This window comes from Numenius arquata, chromosome 1 (genome assembly GCF_964106895.1).
Source record: "Numenius arquata chromosome 1, bNumArq3.hap1.1, whole genome shotgun sequence".
Taxonomy (NCBI): domain Eukaryota; kingdom Metazoa; phylum Chordata; class Aves; order Charadriiformes; family Scolopacidae; genus Numenius; species Numenius arquata.
Window position 1 is genome coordinate 5,850,337 of NC_133576.1, and position 16,741 is coordinate 5,867,077.

The 16,741-nt window shown below is 44.9% G+C and overlaps 1 protein-coding gene across 1 annotated transcript in view; it reads left to right on the forward strand.

Annotated features, from left to right (window-relative positions):
• Positions 1-255: 255 nt before the first annotated feature.
• LOC141467173 (protein mono-ADP-ribosyltransferase PARP12-like) overlaps positions 256-16,741 on the forward strand; it is a 28,311-nt gene continuing 11,825 nt past the window's right edge. Inside the window, exons 1-7 of the mRNA XM_074151559.1 lie at positions 256-542; positions 4,190-4,322; positions 10,463-10,715; positions 10,808-10,957; positions 11,307-11,375; positions 13,149-13,250; positions 15,982-16,105. Coding sequence (XP_074007660.1) covers positions 256-542; positions 4,190-4,322; positions 10,463-10,715; positions 10,808-10,957; positions 11,307-11,375; positions 13,149-13,250; positions 15,982-16,105 — 1,118 coding nt within the window. The remainder of the gene's footprint in view (positions 543-4,189; positions 4,323-10,462; positions 10,716-10,807; positions 10,958-11,306; positions 11,376-13,148; positions 13,251-15,981; positions 16,106-16,741) is intronic.

The window sequence follows — 16,741 nt, forward strand, 5'->3', positions numbered from 1 at the left end:
GGGGACACGGTTTAGCGGTAACTTGGCAGCGCCAGGCTGACGGTTTGACTTGATGCTCCTCAAGATCCCTCCCGACCCCGACGATTCTATGCTTCTATTTGCTTCCTGGCTGTTCTTCAGCCGCCGAGGGACCTCCCCCGCCCTCCCCCGCCGCTTCCCGCCTCTCCCCATCGCCTCAGGCGCCGCTCGCCGCCCAGCCCGCCCCAGTTTCGATTCCCGCCGTTCCGGCTGAGGCGACGAGGGTTGCGGGGCACGATGAGCGACCCGGCGGTGTGCTGCTTCCTCACCAAGACGCTGTGCGTCCAGGGGGGGCGGCTGGGGCTGCCGGAGTTCCAGCAGCTCGTCGGCCTGTCGGCCCAGCAGCTGGAGGAGACGCTGTCGGCGGCGGGACCCCAGCGGTTCCTGGTGGTGCGGTGCGGCGGCGAGCCCTCGGTGCTGGCCGTGTCGGGCGTGCGGGTCTGCACCCGCAAGGAGTGCGGGGGCTGCGAGCGGCTGCACCTCTGCAAGGGGCACCTCTTGGGCAAGTGCGGCCTGGGCTCCAGGTGAGGGCTGGGGGGCCGGGCCGGCCGTACCCCCCCCCCCCGCGGAGGGAAGGGGAGGGGAGCGGAGCACCCCCCCCCACATACACACACCGGACCCTTTCCCCGGGCTTCTCCTCGGAGCGCCGGTTCCGCTGGAAGCGCCGCTTCGGACCCTTCTGCCCCGGCTCCCCGCCGGAGGAGAAGCCTCGTCCCCGGCGTGTGTCCCCCCCCACCCCGTCCTCGTCGTGTGTCGTCCCTGTCCCCCGCCTCGTTCCCGTCGTGTCGTCCCTCCCCCCCCCCCCCTTCCCACCGGCCGGGGGTCGGGCACAGCCTCCTTCCGGGTGTTTCTTACTCGCGAAGGGCCCGTTTGCGATTCTGGCTGTTTTGGGTAAAAGCCCGAAGTGATAGGTTACAGTTTTCTAAAGCCGGGTTTTCTTTGTCGGTATTGTGTGTGTGTGTGTGTGTGTGTGTGTCTGTGTGTGTCTCTGTGTCTTAAAGCCGCTTGGCCGCCACACCCGTCCCTCAACACCCCCCCCACCTCCCGGCACGTGGATGAAGTAAGTTTGCAGCTATTAGTTTATAAGTTATTAGCTATAAGTTTGCAAAGGGATTGAGAGCACCATCAGCAAGTTTGCAGATGACACCAAGCTGTGTGGTGTTGTCGATACACCAGAGGGATGGGATGTCATTCAGAGGGACCTGGACAGGCTGGAGAGGTGGGCCCAGATGAACCTCATGAGGTTCAACAAAAGCAAGTGCAGGGTCCTGCACCTGGGAAGAAACAATCCTCGGTATAAATACAGACTGGGGGATGGGGTATTAGAAAGCAGCCCTGAGGAAAGGGACCTGGGGGTGCTGATGGACGAGAAGCTGGACATGAGCAGGCAATGTGCTCTCGCAGCCCAGAAGGCCAATCCCATCCTGGGCTGCATCAAAAGAAGTGTTGCCAGCAGATCCAGAGAGGTGATTCTGCCACTTTGCTCTGCTCTGGTGAGACCTCACCTGGAGTACTGTGTGCAGGTCTGGAGCCCTCAATATAGGAAGGACATGGACCTGGTGGAGCGGGTCCAGAGGAGGGCCACCAAAATGATCAGGGGGCTGGAGCACCTCTCCTATGAGGACAGGCTGAGGGAGCTGGGGTTGGTCAGCCTGGAGAAAAGGAGGCTCCGGGGAGACCTCATAGCGGCCTTCCAGTACCTGAGGGGGGCCTACAGGAAGGCTGGGGGGGGTCTGTTTACAAAGGCCTGCAGTGACAGGAGGAGGGGCAATGGTTTTAAGTTGGAGAAGGGAAGATTTAGATTGGATATTAGGAAAAAGTTCTTTACTCTGAGGGTGGTGGAGCACTGGAACAGGTTGCCCAGGGAGGTGGTTGAGGCCCCTTCCCTTGAGATATTCAAGGTGAAGCTCGACGAGGCCCTGGGCAACCTGGTCTAGTTGGGGGTGTCCCTGCTGACTGCGGGAAGGTCAGACTAGATGAACTTTGGAGGTCCCTTCTGGCTTGGACCAATCTATGAGTCTATGAATCTATTACAGGCTGGCCAGAGGTGGTCCTTGGTTTAAAAATAACGGTAAAGGGAACCAAAAACCAATGCAGAAGTGAAAACCGGTGACAATCGATGGCAGCAGTGAGCTCTGATGGGAGAATTTGCAGTTTAAGACCCACCCCTCCCCCCCCCTTTGAACTGTTGCAGTGTTAATAATATGCTGAGACCGCACCAGATTCTTCCTCTTCTGCCCCAGCAAAAAACACTTCCCTGTGCACTCCGGTCTGAAGAATGTGGAGGGCAAAGGCCGTGGTCTGGCTCGGAATGATATCAGCACAATACTGGGATGCTGAGATTTTCTCACCGTTTCTCGCTTTGCAATAGGCTTCTGCGTGATTCGCTGTCAGAAATATCCTGTATTTCTAACATACATACATGTAGGCACTTGGCGACGGATGATGCTGTGTGAACTAAAATGTGCAATGGGGTGATTTCCTTTGTAACGATAAACCCTTCTGCCCTCTCAATAGCACTACATACTTTAAGTCACTTTTGTATGTGATAATACTTAATAAAACGAAGAGTATGCCTTTCGTGGCAGGGAGGTTGATTAAAGTTGAGGGGGGACAGAAATACCGCTAGGTGGACAACATGGGGGCAGAAATACTGCTAGGTGGACAACATGGATCAAGACAGAATATTTTTTTAACTGATAAGGTAAAATCTAGCCTTGCTTCCAGATCTTGCATCTTTCTTGTTTTAGAATCTCAGGAAGAAAAAATGTCTGTGCAAGTTACTGGGGTCTTCCTGTTTAGTGGAATCAGGATTCTAGTCCAGTTAAAGCTGTTTCTGGCAAGTAACTTTTCATTGCTTTTTTTCTAAATGTGTTATTAAACTCAGCTGATTAGTTATCACTGTATTTGTGGACTGTTTCAGGCTTTGACTTAGAAATATGTACTTAATTGATGTAGATCAGCGTGTGACTGTTGGTGGAATCTGAAATGAACTGTGGAGGAACTCCCAGTGATGACTCCCACCTTGAATACTCTGTTGCTCTCTACCTTCTCTCTACCTTTGTAGCCATTAGTCGAGTATCTACAAAATCTAGTTATCCTTAGAAAATCATTTCTCAAGACCAAAGATGGCACACTTCAGTTGTTCAGGTTTCACATTCTTCTTTATTTGCTTAAAAAGCAACGTGTGCAGCGGGTAGTGGGGTTCAGCAGTGAAATGTCCACACAAGGGTCTGTAGAAAAGGATTGGGTCAGATTGGGTCTCCTCTTTCATGAGGAGAGTTTCAGGAGTTAACTAGAGGCTAAAAGGATAAAGGGAACAGAGTCTTGAATCTGATAGATTAACAGGTACTTTTACTGGTTGAGTACGTCTAGACTTAAGGCTGTATCAAATCATGCTTTTGAAGAGCAGGGCGTAAGGAAGCTATATTTTGCTGCACTGAACTAATGCACAGGTTGACCATGGTTTTCCTCTTATTATTGATTTGCAGTATCTTTTAAAATAGATGCAAAAAAAAATTGCAATCTCTCTTTCTAATACATACTCACTTCAGACATTTCTCTTGGGTTAGTAAGTGCACCAGTATCTTTGTTACTGGGTTTGGCTTTTTTTGGTTTTTTTTTTTTTTTTTTTTCTAACTTCCCAGCCAGCAAAGATAACAAATTGTGTTGTTTTCAGCTTCATTATCTCTGTTTTACACCCTCAGATTCTTGCATCTTTTTTTACGTGCCGTCCCTGGGATAACAGTCTTTTTCCTTCACAAAATCAAGGGTGTTGCAGCTTCCACCGTTGTTGATGTGTTGCTCTAAAATGAGTTTTTTCCTCCAGCTGTTCAGATCGTGTGACTTAACTTGCTTCTTGCTGGAGGGGAAGAAAGCGTGGCGTAGACTGACTTGGCTTCAAGTCTGTGCTGCTAGCTTTCTTAGAAGTGGTCTGGCCACATAGATGTTTAAAATGGGGGTAATAATGCTACTGTATTTCACAGGGTTACTATGCTGTTTGGTCCGTTCTCTAGCTAATTACAGAGACCATCTAAATGTTCACAGAAACTTTTGCCAAACTGTCTTTTCTCTCTATGGGTTTTCACAAGTTGCGCATTATCTGAGGTTCTTCTTTAAATCAACTTGAATGAAGAAGTAAACATTGATATTTCTGTGTATTTTCTTGCAGATCTTGCAAGTACTCACACGACATCACCAATGCTGAGAACAAAAAAGTTCTAAAGTCCCATGAGTTGTCTTGCCTCGATGAGAATGACCTGCGAGTCCTGCTTCTCCAAAATGACCCTTTCTTCCTCCCTGATGTGAGTTGTACTGATTTCTTAAGAGAAGCTTTTGTTAATTAAGAATGGGAGAGGGCAAAGAGAATGTGAAGTTTTGATCTCAGTTTCAAGCTGAAGCTGTTAAGATACGTAACAATAATATTAAGTTTAGTCTGGATGAAGTATGAATGGGAATGGCTCTGTGCGAAAGCACCAGAAGAAACAATATAGAGCCAGGGTTGTGAAAGTGCCGTGTACTTATTGTTACCGCAAACTGGCAGATAAAACTTTCTAAGACTCAATTTAAAGTTTTAGAAAGCAGGCATTCTTTATTGCAGCGCTGGGTGCGCAGGGGATCGCTCCTCCTATTGTGCACAACAAATGCTGTCATTAAGCCAAATTTATATGACAGGTATATGTATTCAATATAATATCAAGAAAACACTAGCATATACTTTACATTTCCAAGAACTCATTTACATATTATAATGAGCCTTTAGACATGTGTAGTTGTGCCTTCTGGTGGTCCTCATCCTGAATGAGAGTCGTTTCTTCCTCAATCTTCATCTTCTTCATCTGTCCTTTGGCTTACTTTCCATGTTTGCAAAACATTCTAACTGCTTAATTAGCTATTAGAACTAATGATCTTCCTGCTACCATCTGTTTGTCAGACAATGTCCGTATTTATTGCATCCTTGTCTTAGGCCAGCATGTTCTCAAGGCAACATACATCCTTTCTTATCTTACCAAGTCCTTGAAACGATTTAGGATGGTTACTAAAATAGCTCTATTTCTTCTCTAAAAGAACATTCCTACAGTTTAACCAGTTATGGAATACATAAAGTCTGCTTTAGGTATCGTACAACTGAAAAAAACTATCAGCAGTAAAAAAGTTAAACACTGAGGAGTGCTTTGCTTACGTAAATACCAGAAGGCTGGCACCTGGATAAGGCCATGTCATCTGTGACTTGTCAGCAGAAGAGGTGGGGTCTGACAGCAGGAAGTGGACAACACACTGATTTGCACGCCATTCCTGTTACCCCAACAGGATAGCCATAAAGTTACTCAAAGCAAGCAAGCAAACAAACAAAAAAAAAGTCAGCAGCTTCACCAGAGATTTACAGATGGTGAGGCAGGCAAAGCAGAGGTGAAAGATCACAATAATTGTACGTGTTTTATGGGATAAAAGGCCTGACCAAAAACCAGTTTGTTGGCTCTTCTCCAAGAGACGATGGAGACTAGGAAGCATATTTTGGTGCTTGGGGGAATAGGGAGGCGAGAAAAATCTATAAGAAAATGACCAAACGACTGCAGTCAGTTTTGTGTAAAATCTGCCCCTTTCAAAGTGCGCTGAGTTCTTGGGCACTAATTTTCTACGATGCAACCTTTGTCCGGTTTGTATGCAAGTCATCGATTTTGTTAAATTTGGCTGAACAATCCATTCTGGTTCTGAATGTGTGTATAAGGGCAATGGTGTCCTCAAGGTATGGCTGTTTCAAAGCCAAGAGTATCCTGTTCTGGCTACAGCTGTTCCTGGTTAAGAAATTACCAGAATACTGCCTGTTACCCTGGTCTTTTGGAGGTTATGATCTCCACAGATCTGTTGGCATAACAGTTTTATTGTTTTCTTATTCTCTTCTGTGACAGTGCTGGGCTTTGACAAAATAGATGCTTTTTTATTGTTGGTAGTGTTTTAAAATATGTTATGGTGGCAGATTCAAGGAGCATGGTGGTGATGAGCAGGGAGGATTAATAATATTTTTGTCCTGCTCAGCTGCATCTAAAATATAAGTGTTTCTTGTTTAATTAATCCTAGCAGTGAGCAGATAGTAGAAACCATCATTGATTGGTATTACTCTTAAGCTTTTATCTATAGATCTATTCAGCCATCACCACTGGCAGGCATCATTAATTACTCTGATTGAGCACCTTAACTCATATTATGGCTAAAATAGCAGAAACAACAGAAAACAGTGATTGGTGCAGGCCATTCATAAACCTGAGAGCTGGGGAGGGTGACGTGATAGCCAGCTTGGCTGTTTCCTGCTTAGAAATGCTGACTGGCTTTGTGTGTGCTGGCAAATGGCATATATGAAGCTCTCAAGCAAGAGGAAACTTTGGTCTTCTGTGACCTGAACTGGGGTGCAGGGTAAGAAAAACACAATAGCATTGCAAAATCAGGAGGTTTTACACCGTCTCTCACCTTTTCTCTGGCTTGCCCTTTTTTTTTTTTTCCTTTTTCTTGGCAAGTGCAAGGGGCGGTGTGCTTTCTTGATGGAGTTAAATAATGGATTCCCTGTTTAGCTGACACAGCACTTTCTTCTGGTTTGGTATTTTATTCTGATGCTCCCGTGTAAGAATTTTCTGTTGCATACTATATCTTTTAATGCATCTTCCTCTAGATGCTCTACAAAATCACTCTCAACCAGATTCAGTGTCTTTAAATCTCTGGGAGTTTCACTTTGTAGCTTAAGTGGCTGGTGTCTCCACTACTCTAAAGTAATATTTTGTGTAATGGATGTTCTACGCACTATGTTTATGTTTTTAGTACTCTCTCAGCTTTTATCTGATGCTGTATCTTAGTTGCTTTTTTTTCCTACTCTTGAGCAGGAAGATGCAAGCACGAAAGCAATTCCTATGCTCTGGCGCCCAAAACCAGTGTCTGACTTAAGTCTTATGCTTTTTTTGGTAGTTCTTAAACTAGCTTCAGGCTGTGTGAAAAACTGTGCTCTCTGCTTCTGGTTTTAATTAGCAGTATTTCTGCAGGAGAAAGTTTTAGAAAAGAGAGGATATTGAAGGTAAGAGGGAAAAAATGTGTTGGGGAAAGACCTGTTAAGGAAGCAGTGATTGTAAGTTTTTTTTCTAGAAACATCAGGGAACTATATTACTCCTTTGAACCAAGGGGCTGCTGTATAAATTCATATCACAGCCCTTAGTTTGTGCTTGACTTTCTGTCTCTGGTGGATGTTGGCCTAACTGCTCGTTTCCAGCTCAGTAACCTGAACAGTTATCTCCACTTGGAGAGGTAGAAAAAATTTGCATCTTTAAAGCCTTAACATATTCGTCTTGCTAGTTAGGCACTCGTATGAGGCATCTATATTTTAGATGAGGGTAACACTTCGGGTGGTATCAGGCCCCCAAAATAGAGAAACGTTCTTCAACTGAGGAAGACCATTCCTTGGCAGTGGTGTAAGATTTGAGTTCTTTATTGACTGAAGTTGCAAAGCACCTCCCACAAGACTGTTTGTTATTACCTAGCACTTGCATATGTTCTTGATACATAGATCTTAGAGTGCTCTGTAGATGATAAGCCTTTCTGCATTCTCCTTGGGCAAAGCTGGGAAAACGAAGGAGAGAAAAATGAGGTGACTTACCCAAAATTCTGGAGTAGGTGAATAATCGCTTGACATTGGCAGGTGCTGGTGCTTTTGGATCTCACTAAAAAGGCACATGATGTGTAAGATAAATAACTGGTTACTACTGTAGGTTATAATGAGAAGAAATCTTACGTGTCCCTTCTGATGTTGTGGGAACCCACAACAAGAATAGCATCAAACCTCTCTGGGAGGACCATGGCCTGCTGGGCAGAATTCCCATCCATGGTGAGGTTCAGCACCTTACTGTTCTTCACATCTTTACAGTATTTTTCTGAAAAAAAACCCAAAGCTATTCATCTTCTACCCATATAAATCTGTATGTTCTAGGTGGTACACCAAAGTTCACTGAGAGCATTAAGCTCTTATGCAATGCTATAGGAACAAGCTCTTACAAACAGTACATACAGGTTGTATTGTTAAAGGCAGTCCATGCTGATGGCATGGTATGTCCTCTCATTATGTGGCTGTCACTGATGATGACGTATGGGCCTCCACAACCAAGGCCTGCGGGTAAATTGCCTAGAGTTGCCAGAAGTCAGTATCTCCTCATTTAATGTCTTCCATGGTGGCCTGCTACATTAGCTGAAAATAGGTCCAAAATTCATTCAGAGGGTGATGGAGCTACTGGAAGAGGAGTTTGGCAAAGTGCCACTGAGATGATGAAGGGACTGGAGCACCTCTCACGTGGGTACGGGCTGAGAGAGCTGGGTCTGTGTAGCTTGCAGAAGTAAAGGCTCAGGGGAATCTCATCAGTATTTACAGACACCTGAAGGGGAGGGTGTGGAAAGGGCAGAGCCAGGCTCTTTTCAGTGGTACCCAGGACGAGAGGTGATGGGCATAAACTGAAACAGAGGAGGTGCTTTTTTACTGTGAGGGTGACTGGGCCCTGCCCAAAGGGGCTGTGGAGCTCTCGTCCTTGGAGATACTCAAAAGTGGTCTGGACACAATCTAAGGGAAGCAGCTGTGGGTGGCCCTGCAGGGGAATCTCTGCTCAGGCACCTGGAGCACCTCCTTGCCTTCCTCCTTCTCACCTTGGTGTCTGCAGGGCTGTTTCTCACACTTTCCCTGTCGCCTCCCTCACTATTGGGCAGTGTTTTGCCCTTTCCTAAATAGGTTTTCCCAGAGGTGCCAACAGCTTGGCTGATGGGCTCAGCTGTGTCCCGCAGTGGGTCTGTTGGAGCCATCTGTGTCTGGCATGGGGCAGCTCCCAGCTCCAGGCTTCTTCTCACAGAGGTCACCCCTGCTGCCAGCACCTTGCCATGGGCACCCAACGGATTGTAACACTACTGAAATCATTTTGTGATGCAGCTGAACTTCAATATATAAATTATAGGCATAATTGCAAGGGGGTAAATGGGAAATTGTGATGGAGTTGCACAAACGGGGTGCAGGAAAACATGTAGAAGTAAAATCTGCAAGATATCTGGTAAAACTAAAATCCTGCAGAGCAGGCAGGAGAGGTGTGTGATGGAAGCAGAATAATGCAGTAGAGCAAGCAAAACTGGAACAAGTCCAGATCCCAAAAATAAGATGTCTAAAGCAAATGAGAGCATTCTTTGGTGTGTTAGGGGTAGAAAAGCATAAAGCATCCACAATGACAGAGGGAAGATGGGGAAGAGAGAAGACAACCCCTTTTGGTTTCTGCTTCCCTCAGAGGCTAAGAACTGTCAAGGACAGTAACGGTCAGTCCTCGCTGAAATTACATCACTTACGTGGCTCTGTAAGCTCCCACCTAATTTAGAGTAACTTTGTGAAGGCTAATTGTTCTGTACACGATACTGACTGATGGCGATGAGAAACTCGCTTCTGGCAGTGGGTATTATTGTTAACAAGTGTGAATCCAATACAGAGTTGTTTTGCAGTTGAAACTGGCCTGATTTTTCAGGCTTTTAAACACTGCCATCCCAGCAATCTCCAGTTCCCTAGCTGATACATAAATCCATATGTACTCAGTTGCAGCACAGCGTAGAAACTGTCTCTGTTGCTTGGAAGAGGGGTTGGGAGGAGATTTGTGATGGTTCAGGTGTGATGCTGGAGCTGCCTCTGGACAGCTATGTGTCTTCCTCAAAGCAACTTTCTTGTTATGGGCTGCTCCTCTATGCTGCAGGAGCCGGGAGTGTTGCTGTGGTGCTTGGTGGGCAATATGAAGGAGTTTTTTTGGCGTGTGATTTGTTCCCTGGGTCCAATTCACTGCATGTCTCTTTTTCTTTTTTTTCATGAGCAGAGGAATATAGAAGTGTGTTGCTTTTTCCATACGTAACTCTAATCTCAAATCATTCTTCTTACCATTTTTAGATGCCCCAATCATCAATGCAGAATAAGCTTTACAAGTAGGAAGTGCAAATGCAGTTTCAGCTCCATGAGATAATGCCTCATTTGACACAGGATGTTTTTATGGAGACATTTGTTCTTTGTTATGGTTTTGATTTTGGGTTGGTTTGTTGTTGTTTGGTTTTTTTGTTTTGTTTTTTTGTTGATTTTTTTCTTTTAAATAGAGTAACTGTGAAATAGTCATTTGTTATGCAACTGTCTTGCTTAGGCATCCCATTCTTGTTGGACTGACTATTCTTTTTCTTGGACAAAAACCTCTGCACAACTTCAAAACTCAAAATGCATGAGTCAGCTGAAAATGCCTGCTCTTCCATTCAAGAAATCTGTCCGAATTAAAGAAATCACAATGAACACATGCGTTTTAGTCACAGTTTTTCCACTCTTAAAGCTGCATGCCTATAGAACAAAGAAAAAAAATTACTGATTCTAATGTGCTTTTCCATTTCATGTTGTATCTATCCTCCCTATTTCTAGGTCTGTCAGTTTTACAACAGAAAGGATGATGCCTGCATCCAGCAAAACAACTGCAACAAGCTTCATATTTGTCGACACTTTCTGCATGGGGAATGTAGATTTTTTCCATGCAAGAGGTCTCATAACCTCTTGGGTGCCCATGCACTGGCAGTGTTGCAAAATGGAGGCATTGATGGGCGCACAGCTTCAAACATCCAGACTATATATGATCACAAGCATGCGGACTTCAACAAGGAACTGAGGAAGGGGAAAAGTAAGTTTTAAGAAACACTGGGTTTGGCAGAGGTAGAAGTCATTCTTGCCTTACATCACAGCTAAACCCCATTGTCCTTTCTGTGCTTTCAGTGCACTACCAGAAACCAAGAGAAAAGGTATTGAAAAAGCCGGCAGATAGGAGGAGTAAAGAACTGAGGGTACCTTTGCAAACACTGGGCTCCATACTGCATACACCACCTTCAGAAGGTAAATATCTAGATAAGTACCAACTGCTTCCATGTGGAATCAGCTTTCCTAGTTCCCCACTTGCGATGCATACGTAGTTTTTCTTTTCCTTCTGCCATTGATTTGCTTTCAGGAATGGAGTAAGTCATGGCTGAGTTGTGTGGGAGGGAGAGCTGCATTACTGTTGCCTAAAATACTGCATGCAAAATTGCTGTCGAGTGGCTGCCGGTAACTGTGACTGACTGGGATTTGTAACTGCCATTGCTGATCTGTTGTATCAGCAGTGGGAGTGCCGGTCAAAAATTATGTGTGATGGACATAATCCTCAACATACAAATTGGGATGTTGCCATCTAGCTGAGGTTCTTGTCCAGCAGTGCTGTTCATTCAGTCTTCTCATGCAGGTCCCGGTAGCAATGTGCCTGATCAGAGCCAGCACCAGTTGCCAACAGGAGCTGGAGGTAAAGACAAAGGTATGGATTGTTTCTAACCCTCCAGTCTTGAGATCAGTGGTTCTCATTGGGATTTGGTTTCACACAGCCTTACAGCTCCCTATGGTAGTCAGAGTGCAGCTTATCTGCTTGAAAGCCATAGTACCAGGTGGCCTGCAAAAGAGTGTGATTTCTGCCCGAGCATTGTGCAGGTCAATGGGAAGTAGACTGGGATTGATCTCTGTACCGTTCTGGACACATTGCTTCCTTTCTGGGTATCTTTCCTTGCCTTCTGTCCCCAGGGAATGGATGTAGCTTTGTCAGTAGAGCGTTTGTTTTGATGTAACTTCCAGTGAGTGAATAGGAACTCGTAAATCTCCTGTCCTCCTGGGCAGAAGGGCCTTGGCTTTAAAGCCTGTCAGAGTCCAGTACTCTCTGAACTTTTAGATTCTTTTAGATATTCCATGCATGGAGGGTGTCATGTTTAATATCGAATTCACTTATTTGAAGATAGTTGATGTTACACGGGTGTTGTAGGTTAACCCCAGTGGGCAGCTAGGCACCACACACAGCCACTTGCTCATTTCTCCGCAACCCCCAGCGAGGCAGGGGAGGAGGAAAGAAAGAATAAAAGCAAGAAAACTTGAGGGTCAAGGTGGGAGTCGGGGGGAAGTGAAGGGTAAAGAAAGAAGAAAACAAAGCAAGTGACGCGAAGGCAATCACTCACCACCTCCCACAGATAGGTTGGTGCCAGTTCCCAAGCAAAAGGTAACTAACTCTCTTAAAACTCCCTCTTTTTGCTTCAGTTGCTGAACATAATGTTATGTCGTATGGAATATTTCTTTGGTTGGTTTAGGTCCTCTGCCTGGTTGTGTCCCCTCCCAACCTATTGTGCCCCCACCCAAATCTGTTCACTGAGGAGGCAGGGTGAGAGATAAAGAAAGCCTTGATGCTGTGCAAGCACTGTTCAGCCAAAGCTAGGGCATCGTGTGTTATCAGCATTGTTTTGGTCCAAAAATCTAAACCACAGCACCATGGTGCTATGGAGGAGATTAACTATGAAGGAGATTAACTCCATCCTAGCCAGGCCCAGCGCAGTGAGATTTCTGATGTAACAGAGTGATGCGAGATACATTGAAAAAACAATAAAAATGTTAAGTTATGCTTACCAAAATACAGCAATTGCAATAGTTCAATCACAATACCAACTTGATTCCCATCACAGGTCTGTGTACTATGCTCACTGTCATGACACTGGGTATCCCCAGTCCCCGGGAAGGAATAAGTGGGTTGAAGCGAGCTCAAGCCCGTTTCTGTCTTTGAAGTTCTTTTGCGAGGTGTGTAGTTTTTGTACTCCTGTGTTGGGCTGAGCTCTGTATTCACTCCCCCCGTGCTGGTCTGGCTAACTCAGGCAGATGCTTGTGGTCTTCTAATGAACTCAGAAGGAAGTGCTTATGCCACTGGTTGACCCACTCGTAGCCATTTATCTACAACAAAGGCCACCCTCTGGTCCCCTTTGTGTTGAGACCAAGTCAGCTTCTTTGCAGCAGCTGTGGTCAAGTCACACAGCTTCATGGCATCACCCTTGCCTATCTCCACTGAAACTACCTTCCATTGTAGGGATTTACTGGTCAGTCACAGAGCCCTAACTCCTGCAGGGGGCTGTACAGGGAATAGTCAGATCCCCAAGTGCTTAACTTAGCTACTGCAGTCAGCTCCTTGTTTTTTTCTGGGGCGAAATACCAAATTCAGTGTCCTTCTCTTAGAGTTGTGTGTTGTTAGGGCAAATAAGGACTGATGTATTCTTTCTTGTAGATAAAAAAGATGATTCCTCTACAAAAGGTTTGAAGGACGACAAAGAAGGCAATTGTGATGAAATATGTGTGTTCCATGTCTGGAAGTACTGCAAACACAAAGGTAAGCTTTATAAAAAGTAATGTTATCTTCAGAGAGCAGCAGTAGCAGAGGCACTCCCTGCTCAGTGCCTCAGACTAGTGGTGGCACAGGAGTGGTGGTGGCGATTGTGCCTTCTCACTTACTTACTCTGTTTACAAGTCACTAATAAACATTGTCAGAATTACTGTTGTGGTTTCCGCCGAATTTACCAAAACCAGACAGACAGATGGCCCTCCCCCCCCTCCCCTTTCTCCTCCCCCCAAGAAGAGGAGAGAGGAGGAGAAAGAGATAAGGAGATTCAGAAGTTTAGAATGAACTAAACTACTTTAATGAAGAATCAATATTAAACTAAAAATAAAGAAGAAAATAATGAAATAGATACAATATATACAAAACCGTATCAAGCTCCCAGGATGACAGTCACATCACTGGCAGGCACTGGGGAAGTCCCGGAGTGGACTCCATGATGGATGGGAACTGGATTCCAGCTCTGGAGTCAGGAACACACGGATTGGGATCAAAGGCAGATGAACAGACTGAGTCCTCTCTGGACATCGGCCATCGCAGGAAGGGGGCTGACCCTTTGATCCCTCAGCTTTTATACTGAGCATGGGGCAGATGGGATGGAATACCCCAGTTGGTCAGGTTTGGGTCACCTCTCCTGTCCACTCCTCCCCACCGATGTGACCCCTCTACGTTTTTTCCGTTTCCGACCCTCTAAGGGGGCAAATAACGAAATTGGCTGCCCTTGGTTGTTATAGCAATAAGGATAAGCAAGGGCCTCCCTGCACACCATTCCTTGGCATGGAGCACAAACATTGATCTTATCACTCTGAGAACGAGCAGTTTTCTCCACAATATGCCGTTAATTTCCGAGAGTTAGAGGAGGCCTAGCTAGGATGTAAAGTTACAGAACAGAAAATTGGTTCGATTTTACTTCAAACCGGGACAATTACAAACATAATAAAAAACACATACAAACATAATAAAAGTCAAGTGGATACACTTAAACCCTTTCTGCTCTAGATGATCCATCTATGTCCTATTTCAGTCCTGTTGATGGTGTCAGGCTTTGGGTATGTTTCTGTGGCAAAAACCCTTCCAAGTGTTAAATGTTACACTTCCTGTAACTTTTAGCATAATGCTGGCTCTAAAATGGATCTGTCATCATTGACAACTGGTAACTGTTTCTTTATTCCTGCTATATCTTACATACATCAGATAATAGCCATATTCTTCCCCCACTAAGTCCTTTAAAAAGTGATCTGAGGCATTACAACATCTTAAAACAGAGTAGGTGTACCAGCTAAGCTAAAGATAAATCTAGTCCTTTGTCTGGCAGTGGCAAATAACAGGGGTCTGGGGGAAAATACAAGTATAAACAATTGAATTTGGGGGCTGTCCCTGAACAGTGACCTAACCCCCAGGTTAGGCTCTTCCTTGGTTATGAGGAGGTACCATGAGATTTTTCTTTAAGTGAATTTGTCCAGTCACTTTCTAAAGGGCTACTCCTTTTCTGACCTCCTGGTCTTGGTAAAAGATCCGCTTAAATTAGATCAGACTGTGTTTGCTCTCGCTTAGGATGTGGATAACTGTGATAAGTTGCCTGATAACTGTGTGGTCTGAGGTGTTTGTTTGTATTTAGTATTTCTGTAGTGGGTTTGTGTTCTGGTAAAGGTGCATTTCTCCCATCAGAAGCTCCTTTTCTGAGAGGCAGATGAGTAAGTTACTTTGGGGCTTGATAATACCTCTTCATAACCATTACTTTGAAGAGATACGGTACTTTAAAAAATAAATTATCTCTTTTATGGGTGTATTATGGGTCATAGAAATGAAATCTGGCCAAGGGAGACCAAGTGTGGTTTTGTCTACAGTTTTTCAAGTTCATTTAAGCACAGTACTTTCAACACAGGGTGCTCTCCAGCCCTGTTAACAAAAAGAAGGAAGAAAGGACTGAATGACACTGTTGTCTTCATAACTGGGGTTAGTTTCCATATGTTCTGTGGTCACATACATCAGGGGTCAGGAACGGTGAAGCTCCTATTGGCTGTGTCTGTGCAGTAGCTTCTCCAGCCTTTTATCGCCTTTCTCAGACCCTGCTTCTTTAGGATCAGACTTGAGGCTTAAGTTTATGAACTTTTGGACCTGCATAGTGTGAATGGTATCCCTATGTGCTGGCTGTGGAGGTCAGACTCGGGGCAGCTATGCTGTGACCGCCAAATAGCTGAAAAGGCTTAGTGTCGGGTCCCTCTTGGGGGACGTTCTGTGGAGTATTGCAGTCTTTTATGCTGCCTCATTCATTGGCAGGGCCACATTCAGGCCCTGGTAACCACCCCATAAACTCTAAGGGACTAAGGGAAAGAGAAACAAATATATCAGAGTGCTTATGTGATGTGTGGACTAGACATTTTACAGCTGAGAAATACGGTGGAGTGACACAGGGACACACTTCCTATCTGTGGCCCTGCTCACCCAGCTGCCGAGGTAGAGCATCAGCAAAGGGAAGGCTGTGGTTTCTTTGAAATGCGTTTGGCAGTACCAGAGCTCATGTTGCTTTTCTAGATAAGGCTGGAGAAACACTCCCCCCTGTGGTTCAAACGTATTTCCATTTTCAGCACTTTGTCATTATTGCTCATACTAAACCCCGTTAGATAAAGCCAGAGTGTGAAAAATGCTTGGGTTTTTTTCTTCTCTTGTCTTGCTCTCTGTGTTATGACTGCAGAGCTCTTGACTGTGTCTGATCTCATTACAGATAAATGCAGATTTGTTCATTACCATTTGCCATATCGATGGCAGGTGTATAACGGGATCAACTGGAATGACCTTTCCATGATGGAGGAAGTTGAAAAAGCCTATTGTGACCCAAAAAACAGCAGGTATAATGATGCTGGGCTGCTTGCTTAGTGGTTAGGCCCCTGAGGAAAAACTCTTGTTTTCTTCCTAAAGATGTCTGACTTCTGATTCTCAGCTTCTCAGAATCTGTGAGGATGTACAAAGGAGAATTTTTCTTTAAAAAGAAAAGGTGATTGCATGGAAATACCACCCCATTTTTGTCTTCTAAAAATAACACAGCGGTATCTTGCATTTTAAATTTTTTACAGGGTAACGAGAAGTAGGTGGAATTTAGCGCTTAGAATATTAGTATTTCAGATAATGAATCATAATTTATTTATAGTACTTAAGTTGGGCCTTTTAACAGCAGTTCAGAGATGGCCCTTCTGTATGGCTATTCTGTTCCTAATACAACTAGTACCTATAATTATAATACCTATAATGTGCCTAGATGAATTTTATGAAATGCCTTTTTTTTTTTTTTAAGAGAGTTTGTTTTCCCTTTAACTCCTTTCTGAAAGCCCCACTGTAGTTTGCCCCCCTGAATTTGTAGGGGACGCCAAGTTTGACCTCAATAAAATGGTATAATCATTTTGGCCCATGCTCTTCAGACACCAGATGATTTTGATTTGCAGCTTGACTAGGCTGCTGAATGCTGCAAATCACAAGCAAGATTCCAA